The 23,299-nt window shown below is 45.3% G+C and overlaps 1 protein-coding gene across 1 annotated transcript in view; it reads right to left on the reverse strand.

Moving 5' to 3' along the window:
• The window catches only part of LOC6617072, a 36,325-nt gene extending 14,038 nt beyond the window's left edge, over nt 1-22,287 (reverse strand). The window contains exons 1-7 of the mRNA XM_032721926.1: nt 21,701-22,287; nt 7,397-7,506; nt 4,194-4,292; nt 3,813-3,948; nt 3,590-3,726; nt 2,683-2,914; nt 2,128-2,323 (exon numbers count right to left, since the gene is read on the reverse strand). Coding sequence (XP_032577817.1) covers nt 2,128-2,323; nt 2,683-2,914; nt 3,590-3,726; nt 3,813-3,948; nt 4,194-4,292; nt 7,397-7,506; nt 21,701-21,758 — 968 coding nt within the window. The 5' untranslated portion in view covers nt 21,759-22,287. The remainder of the gene's footprint in view (nt 1-2,127; nt 2,324-2,682; nt 2,915-3,589; nt 3,727-3,812; nt 3,949-4,193; nt 4,293-7,396; nt 7,507-21,700) is intronic.
• Nucleotides 22,288-23,299: the final 1,012 nt, after the last annotated feature.

The raw sequence follows: 23,299 nt of genomic DNA on the forward strand, positions 1-23,299 counted from the left end.
CGCCTGGCCAGCCAAGCAACCCACACAAACTCAAAACAAACACAAACATGAGCGTAGCGAACCCAAGGAATTTATGCACATTGGCATGCACATAAACGCTGTCTGTTACTGGTTATTGTTGCACCGCTCGGCCTTGTCCTGCCTTTGTTTTCGCTGCTGTTGCATGTGCACTTTTCCGCCATCCCCCCACCATAACCCATTTGCCCACCGTGCTGCAAATTTCCACTAGTTTACGCCAGGCGGCTGCATAAATATGCAACGCTTATCACATGGTTTTATTTCAAAAGGGCTTCACAGTTTTCGTTATGGCCGTGGGGCTGAAATCACGCCCACATAAGCCCATAACTGAAGCCATCTACAGGTGTCTGCAGGTGCTCTTTTAGGATAGTTAAACCCAGTCGTGCAGGTGAAAAAATATCGTTCACAATTTGATGTAAACTATTATTTTATCGTTTCCGTCATGAGGCAGAAAGGGTATTTGAAATGCTTACTAATCATCATGCACCTTTTAAAATATATTCCTAATATGAATAACTGCAAATTGATCTCTTCCCTAGCCTTTACATACGGTTATTTCTCAAAGTGATTATATAAATCTGTGCTACGTAGTTTACTGCCGTACTTCTAGTCTGACTTTACCATAAAGAGCATAACCTATTCCTGCAGTTAAAGGAATCCAATCTGCCTGCCAGTACCTCAGCTTATGTTAAGCGTTGGTGCCTCGTGCGCTTTGAATATAAATTATTTCATATTGCCATTGGGCTCTCAGCGAAATTACAGCAGCAGCACTCTGAGTTGCGGGAAATTATTTATAAAATAGTTTTCCGCACTGCTCGTGCATTCGGTTTGGTTTCTTTCCCGCGGAAAATGCAATTAGCATTCGCTGATTACCCGGCGAGGAAATGGCACGAGTGTAAATTATGGTTTTTACTTTATGGCAAATTAACCAAGTGGGCTTATTTCGCACACACATGCGCGTCGCTAACTTTTAACGGCCATAAACTCTGGATTCTACGGAGGCTGAATTCGAAACTTTTCGGCTTATGCTAATGCGAAAGCCAAGCGGCAAGTAACCGTCTTTAAATGGCAAATTCATCTGACAATTACCAAGGGCCGTGACATTTGAGCTGGTCCAATTTTTTCCCTTATTACCCCGTCCGTAATCTGTCAACCCACTCGGCCAATGGAATTGGAAGGGTTGAGCTGAGGACTCAGGTGCAAAGGTTGCTGGTACAATAGCTGCCAGGCTGACGGGTCATAAATATGGCTCCTGAGTGCTCTGCATTCAACTTGTTTGCAGGACCATTTCTATTTCAAGTGGCTTTAACCCCAGCCGACTTTCGACCCCTAACCACCAATCCATGACCCCCCAAGACGTGGCACGTGGCGTATGTGCAATGCCAACATCAAAGAGCAGCTACTTCGTGGAAGCACCCAGCGACTCGTGGCTTTCATTAAGCTGACACCTCGCCCTACGCCCACGCCCATACCAATCCGCTCTTGGCCAGTACCCCTGCTCCTGGTCCGATCATATACAGTATGCTACCTCGTCCTTACACTCCACTCCAAAGTTAGGGGGCCAAAAGTTGTTATATTGGAAAAGTTTCTTCGCTTGATTTTTAATATCACAGGTGAACGTAAATAATTTATTGCATTCATTTACGTTTCACATCCAATCGCGCCACGTTAAGATTTCGAAAACCCAGCCAAGTGAGGGGTACCAACCACAAGGAGCCACAAAATTTATTTATGTGTTATACAACAAAAGGCACAAGACGCCGGGCAAGGCAGCCAACTCTAACAATGTGCCAACAGCCGTTGGCTTTAGCCGGGCAAAATCCTTTTAGACCATAGATAAGGCAACTTTAATAAACACGCCACACACGCAACCTGGGAAATTGATAAGAATATGAAAAGTTTGCGGCGCTGGCGGTGGGAAAACTTTTCATGCCCGGTATATGCCCTTTGGTTACCTATGTACATAGTATATCTAAGCTGGTTTCTGAAAGTTGCAGCTTTTTAATTTGTATAGCCCATAAATACAGTTCAGGGTCCATCCAGGTCTATCCAGGTAACGGTCGAGGTCGACGTGATTAATGTGCTTGCATTCCTGCCCCCGCCACTCACCTGTGCTTCTTCATCTCCATCTGCTGCTGCTTCTTCAGCTCCATGTTCTTCTTGTTGCTGTCGTAGTTGCGCTGATGCACCTCGTGGAACTCGCCCACGTCATGGTAGTTGGCCAGCGATCCAAACGGATTGTTGTACAGGCTGCCGTGGTGTCCGTGCCCCTCATGGTGGTGCGACAAAAAGTGCGGGAACTCATCTGCAATGCCGAAGAATAGATTGGCAAAAGAGGCACAGGTCAGCAATCAAACTAATTAACGTAAACGCTGCAGACCCTCGTTTGGAGCTCAAACAGCACAGAAATGCCGCATTAGCCAGTGGTGATTCTCTGCTTATTGTCTTGCCCATTGCAGATACACGGAGAGAATAGTTTATTTTTTTCAACCATAACAAATGAGCTTGATTATCTAACAATTACTTTAAATACTAGTGTTCAACACTTCTTGCAATTAATTCCAAAATAATTACTGCATTTAATACTAATTGTTATAATTTGTGTTCTGCTTTCTTGACTATTTTCTCCCAGTCTACTGTTCTCCGTGGACAATGGCTACTCACCTGCTCGTGCTCCTGCTGGCCATCGTAGGCTTTTGTCGTAGCGGTCCATGAATTGGCCAACGGGGATGTGATACTGCTGATGGTACTGGTTGAAGTACTGCTGCTGGAAATACTGCTGCTGCAGCTGCTGCTGACTCAGCTGCGTCTGCTGCTGCTGCTGCGTGCGACGCTGGTGCTGGTGCTTCCCATTGAAGGAGAACACGTGGTGGGTGCGCACGTACTTGTCCTCCACCTGTCGATACACAAAGGAGCCCGAAAGGGCGATGAGTCAGTGGGCGAATGAATTGGTTGGATGGACGGCACATGACGCGGCCAGCTCAACAATAACAATTACAATGGGCTGCGCACAGAAGTCACTTGAATGTCAAATCCCATTGCCCATTCCAGTGGCACATCTGGACACGAGAGTCCGGCTTAAATTAAATATGGATCAGGCCCCGAAGGGTCAGTCCCACATCTGCTCATCTGCTCGCCACACAGTGCTGCAGTTGCTGCCATTTCCATAGCCAGCGGGGCGAGTTTATGAATAAATTTCATTTTAGAGTTGCCCGGGCAGCCATAATGAATTTATATAAATTTCATTTCCTCTCGCCGCCAACAGCAGCTGGCCAGCGGGCATGTGCAATTAAAATGAAAGCTGTCCTGGCCGCCCATGTAGGCCATAATTATAAAATGGCTTAAACTGATGTTAATCTTAATGCACTGCATGCCACTGCACCATCCACATCCACATCCAAATCCACATCCCCTGGCAGTCGTTTGCCACTGATTAACCTCCTGGCCGGCGGCGCTTTTCGCACATAGCTGCCTCGCCGTAAATAATCCATTGCAATTGGACTCAGATTACGCCAAACAATTGAATTGCGCAATCGTCGAATTGTCTGCTTCAAATATCACGCATACGCACCTTTTTCCCATTGATTAGCCACGTGATGTGCGGCGCAGGCCGGCCGCGGGTGGTGTTGCACAGGGCGAAAAGTTTCTCGCCCACCGCGAAGGGCGTTCTCTTGCGAAACTTAATGGTGGGCGGACCCGTCTGGGGCACTGCAAGTACAAGTGTGGGGAATGGTATACCATAATTAGAGGAGCTGTTCGCCGCTGGTGGTGGGATAAAGCAAATTGTTACGCACAGAACACGCTCATCAGCTCATCGGCGCTGGCCTTGGTGAAAATGGGGGTGTCCGTGGATACCTCGCAGTAGAACTGGCCGGATAGATCGAACTGGACATCCTTCAGTGTCACCTGCTGCTCGTTGGAATTGTCCCACTGTTAATTGAAGGGGGCGTGAAAAGGACAAATTAGAAAAGTGCAGGGACACAAAAAGCTCATTAGCAAATCAATTGATCAGAAGGACATCTCGCATGTGCGGCAAGTGCCTTCCAATTAGCTGCAATTTACTGACTTATTCTAACATGTCAAATCGTAGAATGATTACCAAAGTCGCGGAGTGACAGCGGTAATGATGATTGAATAAATAGTTGGCCGAAACACTCGCATCAGTTGGTACTTACGTCGATTTCGGCTCCCTCGATGGTTGAGTTACGGAACGGCGGATTTCGTCCGTTAATAAATTCAAAGAACTTGCCCTTGTCAACCTTCAGCCATGTAACCTGCAAAACAAAGAACATTTACCAATATTAAAAGAAAGCAAGCCATGATTCCCCGCCGTCCCTCAATCAGATTCGCATTCCGATTCACTCGATTCATTCGATTCGTTCGCCGAATCGCTGCTTCTGACAGTGATTGAATGCGTCGGCTTTGATGGCTGTCCTCGGCCCAAGGATCACTTAATGCTGTAGTGGGACATTAATGTATGGCTTAAATGGTGTTGCGCAATTTCGAACGTTGCGCAATCCGACCAAAAAACGCCTCAATTCCCTGCCAACTGCAGAGGATTTCAACTTGGCAACAAGTTGCGCTAATGAATAATTTCGACGGCGAGTTGTTGTTAGCGCGTTAAACTGTAAACTGTAAATAATAAAACGTTTTTATCGGAATGGCAATGGCACTGTCATTCCACAGAATAAGTGGGGTGTTGGCGCATGCCACCCCATGCAATTAAAAACAAAATCTACAAGCGAAACTTGCACTGGGACACAAAAAGTTGTTTCCTGTTTTTCGTGGGGGCGTGGGGACGTGGGGGTGCGTGGTACGTGGGGCTTACGACAACGACAAATATGAATAATGAAAATGGAAATTAATTTTCATGCGCAAGTTTTCCACATCCAACTTAAAACTAGCCGCGCTGACAACGCTTTTCTGGCCGGATATGCGGCTCTTGTCGACCATTTTTAATTACGCCCAGCATTTATTTATTATGCATATTTTTTAACGCCCGCATTTAAGTGCTTACTTTAATCACATTTCAGCGGGGAATTTCAGCATCGGATTAAAGTTGAAAAGTAATTTATTTTTTTTGTGACAACAGTTCTTTGTCCCTAATAACTGGCGTGGTCCAATTCCTCTTTAAAAACGAGGCATTTGCATATGAAGTAAGATAATATAATTAATATAGTATAAAAACCATATTAAATAGGAAACTTGGTCACTGCACCATGTTAACCTACACCAGTCCAGGTGACTCCAGACGTCTGGTGATGGCCCGATTGACACGCGTGGGACAAATTGCATTGATTGCACGCAACTTAATAATATTAATGTGCTTATTGAATGTGTCCGCGGCAGGCGAGGCGTATGCGTAATTTGTGCCGCAAATGTTGCCATTACTCAAGCCACCAGCGTCGACGTGTGTGTGTGTGGCTTTGTGTGTTTAGCGCTGTGCGGGTCAATCAATAGAGGCCGCACAACCAACCACTCAGCCACATGGGGTCGTAATGAGAGGGCAAACACCAGCAGGGCAACAAACATACTGGGAATTCGGGATCTCGAAAGACCGGCCATTAGCGCACTCTAGGACCGCCAGACACGCATCGAGTTTTATCAACCACTTGTGGTCGTTTCAAACATTTTCCCTCGACTTGACATGCAACTCCCTATCGCCGCAATATCGCCAATGGATCTCGGGCTAATGAAAAACAAAGGACCTACCGATATTTACCTTTTCCGCTGATGTGTTTGTTCGCTTAGTCAGAGCGCCATATGTTTACTTTGGCGTGCCTGCCTACGCTCGACTTTATTTCTTTTGACTTTCGGCCTTTGTTTATGTTTGGGCTTATTAGGACACGCATGTGGGACGAATTTCCCCATCCTTTCAGTTGACACAAATAATACAGAAAGTCTGAAAAGTGGTAAATCAAAAGCTCATTAATGAGCGCTGGGACGCCCGATTTTCGGGCCCAATTGCCAGGCATCGGACTCACTCCGTAATTAGTTTATTTAATTTGAATGTATACAACTGGTAGGTATAATTTCTTTTTGGAAAAAAAATTATGTCCTACATGTGTAAAGGATCCCCTTACAGTTAGCATTTGCGTTTTAATTGCCTTTTTAGTGCCACTTCCACACAATTTGCCACGCTTCGTGCAACAATTCGAATGGCGGCCAGCCGAGCGCATTCGCTTATATAGTTAATTATACTAATTAGCTATTGCTCTGGTCCGCCCACAACTCGACCGACTGGCCAAATAAATAAATGTCTACATTTGAGTGGTATGTTTGGCTGTTTGGCGGGTATTTGGCTATTTGGTCGGTCAGCTAATTGTGCATGTTTCCCGCCCCGCAGGCAACTTCAAATTGGCGCGGCTCAGCGGCGCATTAAATTTGTTAGTTGACACTTTTGGCGGACGCCGACCAGGGCAATGGAATATATCCCCGCCAAATTTCCATGCAAATGAGACACCACAATGGCGGCTTAAAGTTGCCCCGGGTCACGATCTGGAAACACGACATGGAATTCCGTGTACTCCATGTTATTCAAGTGGGGTTTCGGTTTGGCCCAACAATGTCACGTGCCTCCCAACTCTCAACATCAACTTGGTTGTGTTCTAAATCCATCTTGGTTCCAGGAAAAAGTAATCAATATGCAGCTAATGTTGGCCAGTGGAGCTCTTCCATCGTGAGCCATAAAATTTGTACGCTTTTTTATGGTACTTAGAGCGAGCAAAACGTCACGTTGACCGACCTTCAATCGGCATCGGTATGAAAAGTGCCACCAACGTGGCCACAGCAAGAGTTCACAACTAAATTGAAAGTATATAGCGGAGAACTCGTTCACTCGGTCAAGTTTACTCCTCCATGGCAGTTGGCCATAAACCCAATGGCTCGAAGGCTTGGCAATGATTTTGGCGTACGCAAGTGCGTGTCTGTTAATATTTCGTGATGGAATTAAGTAAACTGAAGTGAAATTAATTGCCGCCAGTCTGAGTCTGAGTCGATATTGAGAAGCGGAAGCGGTAAAAGGTTTACGGCCCCGCCACTACGGATACGGATTCGATGGAGCGGAATGGCACTTTGAGTGCAACTTTTTTTGTGGGCCGAGTGGGTCCGCGATGCGGGATTCCTTTGACTGCCACAAAGTTGCGGCACGAAAGTTCTGCTCCTGCCCGAAGGATACGGCTCGTCGTCGTGGTGGTTGTGTTTGTCACAGTGCCGGAAACTTTTCGCCCACAATATAGCACAAGGCGAACAAAGTTTCTTTGCGCCCGGCCGCCATGGACGGCAATTTTTATTTTTCAATTTAAAGTTTTTAATGCACTTTCCATAATTTATGTGCGTATGCATGACATGGAACTTAATCCAATCCGTAGTCACTTACCTTGAACAGTATTTCCGGCCGGACATTGTGCGTGCACTTGAAGGTGGCACTCGATCCGCGCTCCACATATCGCGGCACCACTAGATTCACCAGCACATCCGATTGTCCATCTGAAACGGCAGAGAGGTACACACATGTGAGTATACGAGTAAGTGCTTGCAACAAGGGGCCATTACAACGGAAAGTTCGCCCAATTGTGGTTTAATTGAAAAACTATTAAAAGGCTTGGCCAAATGGAAAGTATTCGGTATATGCAGGCCATTTAAAACGTTCCTTTTTAAGGAATATCGATATTGCGGCCGGACCTCGAACGAATGATACTCCAGTGAACTGGCAGATTACGGGTCTTCGTCCTTCGACCTGGCTCAATAAATCTTAATTTGTTTGCCAAAGTGCACATGAGAAATTTTTGCGCCTGCATGCCGGTGACCGGAGTGAGTGCGTCGGTCCTGCAGCTGGGATGTCAAATATTTGCAGCCCCTTCTGATGTCACCCAAGCTCCATTTTTCACACCAAGGAAATGGCTGGACAGGATGGGGTATTTGGGTGCCGTTTAAACGACATTTTCCAGCCAGCACGTACGACCAAGGTGCCAAGGCACTGAATTGAGCTTTAAAAAAAAATTGAAAATATATTTTTTCCACACTTTACACACATGGCTGACCACCGCTGCGTATACGTAATGTCACCGTCTGTTCTGACCGGCAGTTGATGACATTTAGTATGTGTTCTGGGCAAATAACAAGCACGTTAAATGAAGTCACTTTTTCGGTGATTTGTTGGGTACATAAAATGATGAGAAAAACTTTGCATGTGCTATTAATGAGGCAGACAATCTGCAAAATGCCATTGAAAATTAGACCATTTTTTGCTTGCACCAATTTTCCCAATTGGCTTTGGATATTACTTGTTCAAAAATCAATACTTTTGAATGTGCTCGCGCTGCCGCCGTTCGCAATCATAATTAAGATACAAAGTGGCCCAGGGCAAACACATTGCCCCCATTCGAAGGCCGTATCCTGTGGCGCCAATTCCGCTTCCATTTTCATTTATTCACACCACGCGTCCATCGTCGGTCACGCAAAATGTCAACGACTGAGTAAGTAAAAAACGTGTCTGACAGCGCAAAAAATATGGAAATAATCGGATAACGGAAAACGAGGAGAACAAAACCCAATGAAATGAAGCGTGTCAAGTGAATACGTATGTATATATTTAGCGAATGAATGGAACGACGAATGGAGGCCCGAAACAGTTGGCAACTTGTTGCAGGACATGGCATAAACATGGCCAACCTTCAGCGGCCTGGTATCGTAGCCCCCAGCATGACGTACGTGTTCGTGCCGCACGCTAACGAGCCGAAATTTGCGAAAATTCAATCATGGCCCAGCCGGCTGGCCAGGACCAAGACCAAGACCAGTAGCATCGCTCGACATTCTGGCCCAAACCGAAAGCCAAACCGCAGCCGCATCGGGAGAAGATGGTGCCAATGTCTATGGCCAGAGGCCCAAAAAGAGCCACTGTCAGTCATCCATTTTTCAGTGCTGGCAGTTGGCCAATATCTGTAAGAATAACGAATTTGAACTGCACGACCGCTGACAAGATGCTCAGCAACCGCAATTATGCTTCGTTGGCTGTCTGGCAGAAAAAATTCATTACTAACATGGGCAAAAAATGAGAAAAAAAAACGAAGGGGCGCTACAGATCTTTTGGGTTGTGCAACAAGCTGCGAGACGAGTTGGCAGGAGGCTTAACATTTCCACCACTCACTGGATGGATGGTTGGCTGGAAAAAATGAACGAACGAACGAACAGCGCTTCTTTGTTCGCGTTGTGCTTTTTTACAAGCGGAAATTGATGATTTTCCACGAGCTGAGCGACAATAAAGCGTGCATCATGTCAGAAAAACGCAAATAATCAATCAATCAGCATTAATCAACGCCCTATGCGGCAAGACAAGCCAAAGTGGGCAGCTGTTGGCGGAGGGTGCGTGGTTTTTGCCGATGCCTCCAATTTGACTTTAACAACTGGATTAGGCTACGCAGGAAATTGATATTTATCGCCGCAAACTCAATTCGGCAGTAGATAATATTCAAGTGCTGTGAAGAGATTCATGGTTTGGCACTTTATTGATTTCCATATTCATTTCGATATTTCAGTGTTGGCACGCCTACGCTTCATTGGAAAAACTTGTACCAGGTGTTCAAAAATACACACGGCAAACCACAAGCCGATGGCATAATAAATGTTTACCTCCATCCCGAAACATTTAGCTTGAGTTGCTGACCACAGGACCACTGACCACTAACTACCGCCCATTGAGTTTGAGAAGTATGCACTCATTCGATTCAGATAGTGTTGCCAAGGCCATGATTAATGGGCCAACTATTAAAGTCAATAATTGTTTGCCATTGGATAATTTAAGAGCTTCAACTGGACAGATGATTGATTGGCCATGGTTCGTACGGACACGCCGCAATAATTAAAGAGTTCCCTTTGTCGGTGGTCAACTTTTTCTGCTAATTAAAATAAAGTCAAACAATAAAACGGAAAACAATGACCATTAATACCGGGCACGTTTTTCCCTGCGCCATATCAATATTTGATTTGAGGTCATCAAGCGGAGTATGTGCCCATAAATAAAAATATTCTTAAAACGCTGGAGTAATGGTCGTAAATTCATTTTACAGAGTGCTTCGTCTTGCTGCTTTTGATAGGAATAAATAGCAAAACATACTAGAGAACGATATCGTAGAAATAAACGATAGAAATTCGTATAAATAAAATGTAAAATAAATAAAATAAATGAATAGAGAACTATTGTTCTCTTACAAATACTTTGGGTATCAATGAGTTTGATATGTAGTTACTAGAAAGTCCTGAAATGCTTAGAAACATTCTTTCTTTTACAAAGAATATGCTATTATTCCAAGTGTAGCTCCTGCTCCAAAGATATCCAATAATATCGACTGGGGGTCAGCTGTCTTGGCCCGTCTAACTGTCAGTTGGCCTCCCGAAGTCTCCCCGGTGTCCTTATGGCTGCGAGTCATTATGGCTGAGTGGCAGACAATGCTCGGGGCATTCACATTCCATGGAGTTCATTAGACACGGGCAGCTGCCAAAGCGGCATCGGCATCCTGCCCCTCAACCCACACTTTTACAAACTGATTTCCTGTTCTCATTACGGCCGCTTGTCTGCTCCGGTCTAATGAGGATTTGAAGTCAGGGCGTGACTGATTTGTGGCCACGTGGCCAACCAATTTAAATGCATGCTTGATTGGTAACACAAACGTAGACGACAGCCTGCGCACCAGTCGTGACTGGCAGTAAACGTCCACAATGTTTTTAAAGTTGACCGCACAAAGCAAACATTTTCCTAGCCCAAAAACACACACTCACACATGCACATTCTCACACCATGGCAACGGAACCATGGAACACTATCAGCAACATAAGCCAAACAATAAAACGGCAAACACCCAACATTTACCCACTCTAGGACGGGGACTACGAAAAGGATAAGGCCATAAGTCGTTATGCTACCGAGGCGTTCGTTCAGAAACTGTAAGCACTGGCTTTATTAGGCCTGGGCCTTTGCGTGGGCATGGGTCCTGGTGTCCTGGCGTCCCTGAGTTCTTCGTCCTTTCATTTGGGAGCGAAAAAACAAAAGGCCGAAATAAAAGGCAGACAAGGTCCGCCGGCATGTTCGAGGCATAAAGTAATTTTATAGAACAAATCACAGGCATTAGCGGATATAAATCCAGTTTATCCCTGCCAGTGTATGCGCGCGTGAAATTCAAATAACTCGGGAGGGCACGCAACATTGGAGGGAGCAAGAAAAATGGTCGATTGTGGCCTATTCTGGGGTCCTTGAGCTGTTTCTGGGCTTGTAATTCCATATCCCTTCCGACCAGAGGCAACATGCATGTAGGAACTTATCCACCGTGGAAAGAAGAGACTTTTAAAATGGCCCAACTCTCCCGGGAGACAAATTTCCTTGGCCTTGGTCACAAGGAAACAGCCATCAAAGGCGATCTTTAAACTTTAATGGCTTTAAGCGGGTGATATCAAATTGAATCGCCCTCCACACAGGACATCTTTTATTTTATTCCTTAATTTTCACTCCCACATTTTAGTCACATTTCTGAAATTAAATCACAGCCGAATGCCGCCATGAATGGAATCAAAATCAAAGGAAAAATAAAATGAAAATGAAAATGAAAAGAAAATAGCCAACGCGATGTTGTCGCCCACAGCCCACATACACAAACGTTGGGCTGGACTGGCTTATACAAGCCCCTTTATACACCATGACCGACAAAAGTAGCCAATGTAATGGCCAAAACAAATATGAACGAAATTGCGGACCGGCCAGGGCCAGAGTCAGAACCAGAACCAGAAGCAGAATCACGACCAGAGCGCCACAGGAAGCCAACTTCCTGGTTGAAAATTTTATCTGGTTGGCCATGGCAGCGACTACGAAAACGAAAGCGCCCAGCTAGCAAGAAGGCTGGAATAAAAAAACGCCAGAATCCGTTTATATGTATAAGAAAACGGCTTCAAGGACATCTCATGCTGCTGCTGCTGCTGCTGCTGGCGGCTGCACAACTACAGGCGCAACTACAGCCACCCCACTACAACGACGTCTAAGGTCCTGCCCAGGCACGCCCACAGGGTTGCCCAGCACGTAAAGTACATACCAGGCCATAGCACACCACGCCACACTCTACAGCACGACCCGCGCCCATTTACAAGGCCGTGGAGCGAACACATGTAGGCCATGAATCTCATAACGAGTGTTAGACATGCGCCACGAGCCTCGCACTATGGGCCAAAAGCACCAACACATTTTTTAAATACCATCTATATTAAATTCAAAGTAATCTAAGCTAATTAATATTCCGAGTATCTACCTTTTAATTACGTCTTTCATATTTTGTGACCCTTTTCACAACATTTAAGAATAAAATATTATAAAATGTCTGCCCAAAAATTGATCATATTAGCCTAGCCCACTGTTCACTGTCTTGGTGTGGGTGGGCTTTGAGCCCAATAAGTGTGTGATGTGAGGATGGCCAACAGTTGCCGCTCCAGTAAGCGCGACCTGGACCTGCCTCGTAAAGATGCAGACCATTAAAGAAATGAAAAGCAAACGCCGACGACCGGACGGAGGCGGCGACTGCGACAGCGACGGCGGCGTTGGTAAACACATAAAAATGCTTAAATTACTTTTAAGGGGAATTATTTATTATTAATGTGTGGGCCATGAGAAACGAAACCAACAACAGGGAATACCGCAACCATGCCAAACAGCAAAAACGAGGCTAAGCCAAATTAGAAGGACCGACAATTTGAGTTTCAATCATTTTGCATTTGGCTAATGCGTACTTCTCATTTTAAAATGGAAATGCAAATGCAATTTTAAGCGAGGGGATGGCAGAAAAAGGCACTTGTTTTGCTCATTTCCGGTTGCTACATTTATTCATATTCCACAAAAACATTCCACAATCGGTTTGGCAAACACATTTCAATCATTCATGACAGTTGCAGCCATGGCAAGTGGAATTCCAGACTGCATTTGACATTTTGCTTGCCACACATTTTGGCGGAATATCCCGATTTGTTTATAAGCAAGTCCGATTCAATTTCGAGCCCGGCACTATTTCTAGTCACAAAAAACAATTAAATGAGGAGAATTATTTATTTATTTATTTTCGGGTGTCACGACGTGGGGAGAACTGACATGCGCAGCTGTTGTACGATTTTCAGAAAATTGAAAACTTTTCCGCCACCCCATAAGTGTTTTTGTTGTTGTTGTTTGTAGCCGCAACAAATGTTTGGAAACCGCAGGTGGACGTGGAAAAGTGTGGAGGCGGTGCCCACGCCACGCCCACCTGGACAATTAATGGGTGCCGAGGCCACGTGCTGTCCAAACCAAGCGGTCCTGACCGCCATCACTTTGAGCCTGCGTCACAATTATGTTTGGTATTCGTAATTCGACCAACGAATATCCTTCGACTACCGGCCGGGCCTTTTGAAGTTGGCTAATCTCTAATCTACACAGGCATTAGCCCAATGACACGAGCATGGGATCAGGGAGCTGGAACGAGGAGCAGATGGGATGACGAGATGACGCCATTGGCCCTGCAGCGTTTTTCGAGCCTGCTGATGATATTGACATTTATGCTTGACCCACAGTTTGACATTTTTTTTTCGAACGTTCTCATTCCTGTTTTTCCGCATTTTTTGTTAGCTTCAGTTTGGCCAAAACAGAATGGAACAGAACGTTAGGCCCAATTTTTTGTTGACATTCGGCCGCACCTGCTGTCTGCCTGTCTATTTGTTTGGCTAATGTCTGTGGCCAGGACACGAGGTGGGGTGGGTACGTTCTGCGAACATGTGATATCGTTGGCATAGCCTGGAATGTCCTGGCCCGGCTGTAAATGCGCATTAGTCGAGGGTCAGATGGAACCTATATGGCGCAGAATATAGCTAATAAGGAGCTCGGCCGGCGGCGACAGCAAAACCCTCGTCAACAACCTTGGCCAGGACTTCCGGACTTGTTGAAACAATGCGCGTCGCACAAAAGTCCTTGCACAATCAATGCCAGCCGGGCTTTGTTTGCTTACCACTACCACAACCACTTTCACTCCCGATCCCAATCTGAATGAGAATACGACTGCGAATTCCAATTCCTCCTGCTGGCCCGGGGCACCATTAAAAAATCAACGCTCGAGTCGGGCTCACAAAGTGCCTTCATTATGCGAATCCGAGGCGAGTCCTGCCTTTCCGTTTTCCGTTTTCGGCCTGAAAGTCGGTCGTCTGTGCATTTCGGCCAAACGCTTAGGCAGGACGAAAGCAAATTTCTGTACGCACAAAAGGCGTAACAATCAGGCTGCGGGCATCATAAAATCTATATGTAGAAGGGTCTTTGTTTGGACTGCATGATTTCTGGCGATTGTAATCAATAATTTACGCATTTTCATTTTCGGCCAGCCCCAAGGAGGCATTAATGTTTGGGTCGCAATTACAAAGACACAAGTGGCAGCCATTCAGGCGTGCACTTATGTGTGTGTTCATTCCCTTTTTTCCTGTCCTTTATTTCGTCCTTTTTTTTTGGCTTGTCCAAGCTATCCCCCAAACGCCTATCCTCAATTCAACGCTGCATATATTTCCGTGCTCGCAGACAAAATAATTCGGCATCATTTGCAGTCGCTGAAGAGTCCTGCTGTTAATTTGCTCGCATTCCAAAGTTATTTATTCATATTTAATTTTTCGAGCTCACCGCCTGCACTTTCCATTATCCTATGCCATTATTACCAAGCATCCCACTGTTGCCTGCCTGAGCCATTATTCAGCTGGTAATTCCCCAAGGATTGTGTTTACTTGAGTGCGCATGTGGCTGCCAATTGACGCGTATTTGGCTTTGTGCTTTGCTCTCTTATATAATACACAATTATTGAGCAGCGCCGTGATTGCCATTTTTAGCGAGCGGCGAACCATGCAGCTTGTTGAATAATAAGCAGCTTATCCTTAGTCGCGAACGTTTGTTCGGGATTTTGCTGGCAGCTTTGCGGGAAAATTTCAAGTCGACTGGGGCTAGAGCGAAAATGCGTGGGCTTCAAATCGCTTCACATGCTTAAATATCGCAAATGCGGCTATTAATAAGGTGCCTAAGTCGCCCACTCATTACGCATACGACACTTTAGACGTGGTCACAAGTCAAGGAGGCACAAGAGCGCACATTCGTAAGCACCTACCATTAACATTATTAATTCAATTTAATGCTTGGAATGCTTTATTCATCCGTGGCTTCATCAACATAGAAGCTCATTAGGAGCTAGAACGCTGAGTCACCTGCCGCATATTAACTGCAGGCATTAAATTCTGTGGCGCCAAGCAATTTCATTACAGTCAAACATCACTAAGCTGTCTATCTGAATTAATATTCATAAACAAATGTTAAGCTTGCTTAAAATGTAAGATATTTGCTATATTTGCATTGAATTTTTTCAGGGTTAATAACTATGGAATTTAATTTAGTAATAAATTATAAATTTCAGAAATCCAGAAGGTTATTTCTGTTGCACAATATCCTTGCTCACTCACACACGAACTCAGAAGCCACATCATGGGAATAAAAACATTGCCAGTAATTGAAGACTCGGTGAAATTAATTAAGTAGCTGGTGTGGGAGATGAAAAAGCAATCCACTAACTATCTTCAGGCTGCATTTGCTTTGTTTGGAAGCCTTAGATATTGGAAGCAGATAGAGATACATGAGCCAATTTAGTTTTAAGCGGAGATAATTTGAAAATCTCTTTAGAGGCTTGCCAGCTTTAATTTACGTTTTACTTCCGGCTGTGGAAATCTACAAATTACAAACCGACTCTTTGCACTTCATCACTTTGTTTTTGGTCGCTCTCACTCAATTTGCAGTAATCACACGTTATTTGTCTCATTTCTGGTGTTCATAAAAAACGAGAAGTTCGACCTACTCGTTTTTCACATTTTTCTCGCTTTTCCGTATTGTTTGTCATGCGTTTGAGCGCGTGCCTAGATTTTAGCTAGTGTTTTATTGCCTACTTTGGGTTGTCCCACTCGTACAAGGATCCAAGGATCTAAGGACCCCTTCGCCCGCCACACACACACTTTCAAGTGAGCACACACACAACTGCACTAAAACAAAATTACACCCACTGTGGAAGTGGGTGGGCATGAAAAAAAAAAACATTTGCCTTTCATTTGCGCCCCCTTTGCATAATAAAAATGTGTAGTTTACTTCCATTTTTCCCGCCCCTAGCTCACACATTTGCCACTCCCACCACCCAGAAAGTCCGCCACCAACTTTGCTAGCCCTTTTTCCAGGCATTTGGCGTCGTTATTGTTTGTTTGTTCTTGTTTCCCCGCCCATCCGAACCCCCCATTTTTCGCAGTGTCTCCGTGGGTGCGGCCTGTACGAGTATGTGTGACATTTCCGGCTCTGTTTAATTTTCCATTCAGTCTGCTCCACTCTTTCCGCCGAGTTATCCCTATATTCTTTTTTTTTCGGCATTTAATGCGAGTTCTTTTTCACTCGGGCTTACAATAATAAACTTTTTAGTGCCTAGACATGTTTTTATTTAGTTGAAGAGGGCTGTCAGACAGCGGAGACACTGGGTTTTTTAATTAATTTTTGCCTGGCGTCGAATCGTTTTCATGTGCACCATGCGGCTTGCTAACTGTGCCTGTCTGTCGCAGCAATACAATAAAATACAAGGCTGACTTCAAATTGTGCTGGCTTTTTTGGCAGTGATTAAATTGTTATGGCTGAGCAGTAAGCAAGGAGCCTAGCCCGAATCTGCTGTTCCGTGTGGCCCTTCCCTTTCCCTTTCCAGAAGCCAAAAAAGTGGGGGGGGGGGGGGGGGGGTAATCGAGCTATATGACCCCAATGCCTAATGACTACGGATTGAACACGCTGGCTGTACTTCTGTGATTTCAATGGCCTGGGGCAGGTTCAATTTATGCGTTTTGCTGTCATTTGTTTTGCTTGACCACACGACTGTGCGCTTATGGGCTAAGCTCTTTCGGATCCCGGGGTCCAGAAATTTATGCGCCATCACTTTGGTCTTTGGTATCCGGCTGCCTTCCGCTCAAATCCCTTAAAACCTCAGGAAAAAGGCAACGGCCAGGATCATTCATTTCATTTATTTTGCAGGAACTGCCGGCAGCGTTTCACTTTGCTCCTGCTTTAAACTGCTCTCGACCTTTGTCAAAAGTTTTGCGGCCTGAAAACTTTGTGGCAAAAATCAAACTGTGGATAATGATGAATGCGGCCAGCAGTTTGTGGCTCTTGGCATGTGCGCCTGAATAATTAACGCATCGCTGGGTTCGGGATTCGAGCTGGCGTCATAACTCTTGTCTCTGAATGGGCAAACTTGGTCAATTTACATGTCGATTTTAATGGCGAATTTTTGTCAGCTCTTTAGCGTTGCGTGTGGCCATCTAATTTATAGATTTTCCTCGAGTTCATTTCGGGTCGTCGCTCTGATTAGGGTTTGCCTGTCCGAGATTTATGCTGCAGTTGTTTCCTGCTGTGAGCGTTCCTATTAAGGCTCATTAAGGATCAAGTTCATGGAGCGGAGTGGTAAGTGGTGAGCCAATAAAATATATTTGTCATCGGTTCTGCTTTAATGGAAAAAAGTGGTGGCTGACAGTATAGCGGACGTAGCGATGCTGCTGGTCGCTCATAAACTCATAAATTTGGTGAAAAATGGCAAATCGATTCCGCTCTTTTTTGCGGTCATTGTTATTACAAAACTGTCAGAGCCCCGGACCAAGTGGAAGGCAAATGCAGGCTCTATATCTCCAGAGTTCAACTCGCCCCCATCTTCGAGTCCCCGGGCAGTTGGCAAATCCCTTTTGATAAAGTGCCTTTCGTCCTTCCAGGCAGACAGGCTCCTCCGAGCTTTTGGCTTCGAGTGTCGCATTATGGCCATTCTCGAAAGGCAACGCCTCGATGGCTTCGCAATTTCCAGCTCAGTTCGCTTTAGTGGCGGATTTGGCAATAAGAGGCGGCCAGATTTATACAACTGCTTTCATGCATAATTATTTGCTGACATCTTAATAGTTTTTCCAAGTCTCTTTAGCCGCCTTGACGTTTATTTGAGCAAAGTCAATTTTACAGCCAAAAATAGCTGACAATCGACTGTGCATTGCTTCCGCGAGTGGAAGTGGAAAAGCAGGCTTCATAAATATTTTAGATCCCACACTTAGGCATAATTGTTTTGCGGAAGCTTTCCATTTTTTTTTTGCTTTCTGTGATCCGCAGTGCTCCTCTGTTTTTTTCTAGGCCCCCCTTTGGAGCAGCTGGCATCTGTCAGCCACACACACGCGTATATTTATTGGAGGCCTCTTAATGGGGCTCCCGTTTAACGACATTGCCAGGAGCTCCATAAATAATACAAATAATAGAAAACGCTGAAATATAAAATTCCGTTTCCTCGTTTCTCGGCTGCTGGTGCCGAGTCTCGGCATTTGCGTCAATTTGTCGTGTGAGCAACTTTTTTTTGATAGGCCAGCGAGGATGAATATAGCCCGCCGATAAACCTGGCTGGATTCCACGACTTTCTGCCTACACATCTCTGCCTCTCTATTTGTATGTCTTTCTGTCGCCTTCTCCCCTGGAGGCGGCCCAAAAACAAGCTTAAGTCCTTGTCGTCCTTGGCGTGGCGACGCCACCTTGGGGCTTTTAAGTTTGACGCTCGTTTATAGACTTTGCACACTCTGCATTTACTTTACGGCGCCGCTGATGCGGCTGATAATAAGACCACGCGGCGTATGCGCAATTTTAGGCTGCCATGGGTTGGGTGGCTGCCAGGCGGGCACAGCGGCAGAAAAACAATGGAATCAGCGAAAGTTGCCCAAACTTTTTACAGCCCGATACACACACGCCTCAGAGACACCTATACAGGAAACCAGCAGCCAACAGCCAACATTTCAGCCAGCATCCAACATTCCGCCAGCGGCCATTCGACTCTTGAGGAACTCTCGGGCCACGCTTTTGTTTCGCCGAAGCTTGTTTTATAACTTTTTGATTGTCTTTGCGCCAAATTTGTGCAAAATTGCTCAAGTCTGTGGGCCGAGTTGCTGTCTTGTTGCTCGCACCTGCAAATTGTGCGCGGCATACATTACGGCTGCCATGTATAATATTTGGCTTAATCTGATTTCTGCCAATCAAGTTAACTTCGACAGCGGGCGTTTCGAAACTTTGCCCGCTGGCAGAGCAACAATTTAAAGACCGTTTACAATATTTATTTCGATTTGTGGGCCAACTTTTCTTCCCTGTCCTGGCCTGACCTGGCCTGACCTAACCTGGCCCCCAATTTGTATGACTTTATTTCAGTGCGAGTGCGGTAAGAGTCCATTAAAGTGCAATGGCAGAGAGGCGGGGAAACTTTCATTAGATATGCCAAAAGCGTCTTTGCACAAGTCAGTACTTGCTAGTCCCGGGGGCGGAAGGAGCAGCTAGCTTTGTCAAAGTCCTCACATGTCATACGGCAGAGAGGCTGGCTGGCAGCAGGCATCCTGGCATTTTGGCATCCTGGCAGCAGGCAGCAGGCATTCTGGCATCCCGGCAACAGCCACGCAGTCAGTTAGTCTGCTGCAGGCTACGGGCGTCCATCTCCCCGACTGTCGTCGCCTGTCGTCGCCGTGATGTGTGTACACTGTACACTGAACACATCCTCGTCGTCGTCCTCGGAATCGTCCTTCTGCTCCCTCTTGCCACCACCACACAGTTACGTCTTCAGTTGTCCTGGGGGACGAACCCTGCCATTGAGGCTGCAAGCGAGTGCACATGTGGAAGCAACCACAGTTGCTGGCGGCTGTAGCAATTATTACATCTGTATGGACATGTGGCCACATTAAGTATACGACGCGAAGGCCAGCCAGGACCTGCGGCTGTTGCTTCTCTTGTCGTCGTGGTGGCCCTGTCGCCCAAGTGGCCTGGCACAATATTTATTCAAATGTTAGTGTCGTTAGCGGGCAGCCCTCTGTTTAGCTAGGCAAATTGATTTATGTTTTGCTTTAATTTCAAAATTAAATCCATCTTGAAGAGCTGGGCAAACACAGTGTGGGCAACGGCAGGATTAATCCTTTGTGCGCCAGTATGCCCGTCACGTGCGCCTTTTGTTACTTCAGTAAATAAGTGCTCGACAGCCAGTTGGCAACTCAATTAGGCCATCAAGCGAAGGGGCTTCCTAATGAACTCCACTTCGTTTCTCCATTAAATCCAACCACCAAACCGCTATCGCTAACGCCCACATAAATAATTCAATCTCAACAATTTCAGCACAGAAAATCAATAATAATCGCATCAAGTGTCGGAGGGCAGTTTCGATTACGCCTTCCCGACCAGGCAACGTGTTTAAATTGTTAAGAGCCCGCCCACAACCACACACTCCATCCAACTGCTAATCTGAGCGGGCGGAGGAGCAAGTCGCTCCATAAAGATTCATTTCGTTTAATGACTTAAAATTGATATCACTGTGCCATCGGCGCATTTTATATGACGCTGCCTCAAGGATGCCCCACTCCGGCGGGGGTAAATTGCAAAAACGTGCTTTACGACGGCTGGGATGATCACCGTTTGGTTGGGGCTTCTGCTCCGTTTTTATCCCGTCTCCGACTCTGGCTCCTTGGCGTATTAATTTTTCAGCAATTACGTTGCCAGCGACAACGTGAAATAGATACAGGCGAGGAGCCCTCAACCGCTCCGCGAGTTTTACAAGCTACTCATCGGTTTTTTGATTAACTTTCGCTCGAAATGAAGCTGTAATGAAATTTAATTTTGTGACATACTTTGGATGGTTAATCAAATCAAACTGCCAGGGGCAATACCCATTAGCAAGTGACATTTGCAATTCATCGAACGCACCAACAAGGATCGCACGTTGCAAGTGAGTACCGCTGCTGCTAATAAGCCAGCAATTTACAATTTATTTAAATTAAAAGCATGCGCTACCTGTAAACAGCCAGACATTGCCCACTCCAACATATACTGCGCCATCGAAAGCACCTTTACAGCAAGAGACCGGACCGTGGTTGTATATTTATAAAGTAAATAATCGAAGCGTGCCTAATGAATTATTCATGAGCCTTATGGAAAAGCCAGGAGCCAAAGGTGCCAGGTGCTGAGACGCGTCCTGTGCGTGACTTTCGTCCTTTTCGAAGGGCCAAGAAGGACCAATCGACGTCCAGCCGCCCACATACCTGCGCACTATTTGCAATTAGCCATTCAAAAACCTCCATTCATCAGTTTTGCATATGCATAAAAGAGTTCAACGGCAACATTTATAAAAAGTTCTATTCGGAGAATTCGTGCAGCTTAAACAAGCCTTTAAAATAAAGCTTTCCTGGTAAATTGGGATTATTAAGGAGAGGGAGTTATCTGACCTACGCCCACAACAGATGGCTTTTCTACTTATTTAAAGTATTTTTAGTTTTAATAGTATTTATCAGAACAGCAAACTTTTAAATTATATTTGCAAAAGAAATGCTGCTTCTAAATAACTAGATGGTTTTAAATTACCCCAACATATTCCTTTCGTTTTCAGAAGAAAAATAACTTTATTTTTGTATTGGTATGTGTTGATAAAACGGACATTAACAACAAAAATAGCTCATATTTGAATAGACCCCTAATGAGCTTGGTCAATTTGTTCTATTTTTAATGTACCCAAAACTAATCATCAGAAAGCAATAATCAGAAATGCCACCACAAATGGGGGAAACAAACATGGAATTCCACAGGAAAAGTACTTACTTATTGGCTTTGTTTGCTGTAATCCTAAAAGTAAAGCGATTATCCAAAACCTATTCATATTTCCGTATTGATTGGTTCCAGCTGCAGTGGCAGATGGGGTAATAGACTTGTTTAGCCTTCGATTGAAATCAAAAATGGGCACCCGGTACGATTGCAATATCTAAACTGTAGCACTTGAGCGATCTGATTATCTTCACAAAAATTAATAGCAATAATTTATCGGTGGCTCGTTCTGGGAATCGGGGGGTTACTACCTTTGGCACCACCACCAAACCACTAAACCTAAGCAATTATCGATCGCAGTTTCGATTTGGGGAAAGGGAGTTACATGTTTAATTGACGCGCGCAGCTATTGAGAATTTAATCCTGCGGATCGGATCGCGCGTACTCGCAGGACTCGAAGGACTTCGCCGGCAGGTGTCCAGCCCAGCCTTTCACTCTCACAGTCACTCTGCAGTATGATGCACTTTCACTTTCGGTTACACTACACTACACAGCAGGGTGGACCTTTCGGGCTGAGGCAGTGGCTCACTGGCTCTGGCTTAAAACCACTGGCTCCGGGGCTTTTTGCATGCGCGCACTTGTTGTGCTCGTCGCAAGCGTTTATCCTAGACTGAAGTGGCAGGCGACACGCACTGGCAGCCTGGAAAGTGGACGGCTCAGGATACACCCACACCTGCCGCCCCCTTTTTTAGTGGGAGTCGAGCCTTTCCAGCCACTTTTCCGAGCCAAGCACGTCGAGAGAATGGGAGAGAGAGAGAGCGAAAGCTCGTAGGAGCTTTTGCCCGCTCACTTATCCGGCCAGTTGTTGCGCCACGGCAACAGTTCCCTGCCGAATCCTGCCGCGAATCCTGCGAGTCCTGCCTGAATCAACAGGCTGCCATTCGGAGCCATTCCATTCCATTCCTTCCACTTTGTTTGCGGGCGGCCAAAAGCAGTCGCTTTAAATGCATTAAGTGTGGCCCAGCCGCGGGCCATCTAGCCATCCTGCCATCCTGCCGACAGCACGTCCGTCCGCTGGCCTTGTTTTTTTTAATTACCCAAGCAATTGTCTGTAATTGGTTTCTGTAAAAACAATTTGTGTTATAGTTTCTATTATCGAATTATAGCATAAACAGTCAATTTAAGATCTAATAGCTGTGTGTCGTTCATACTTGTTAGCGTGTATGCTTTTATCAAGCAAATCAATTGGCTTTAATTGATTCTGGTAAAATTATTGTGCTCACTGTTTATTTTTAACAAGAATTTGTACTTTTCACTACGTTTGTTTAATACATTGTTCACATATTCACAACTATTCTTTCTATCTTTTGTGGTCAATAATATCTACTTAATTTATTCAAATTTTAATTACATTAGTATAACTTATGTTTGTCCTCCATTACTGAAAAGTAATTTACATTTGCCAGCATTCTCCTTGTCGAATATTTAAACGTGAATATACAATATTGTAATGTCGAATGTTGCCTGGCCTTCCTGGCCGAGTCGCTCTAATTCATGCGACTCCTTCCGCTCCTTTGACCATGACAGCGCATTATTCATTCCCACTAATATCCATGTTGACAGGTGCCGTTCCTATTCCAAGTCCGATTCCGATTC

The sequence above is a fragment of the Drosophila sechellia genome, chromosome 3R, assembly GCF_004382195.2.
Source record: "Drosophila sechellia strain sech25 chromosome 3R, ASM438219v1, whole genome shotgun sequence".
NCBI lineage: Eukaryota > Metazoa > Arthropoda > Insecta > Diptera > Drosophilidae > Drosophila > Drosophila sechellia.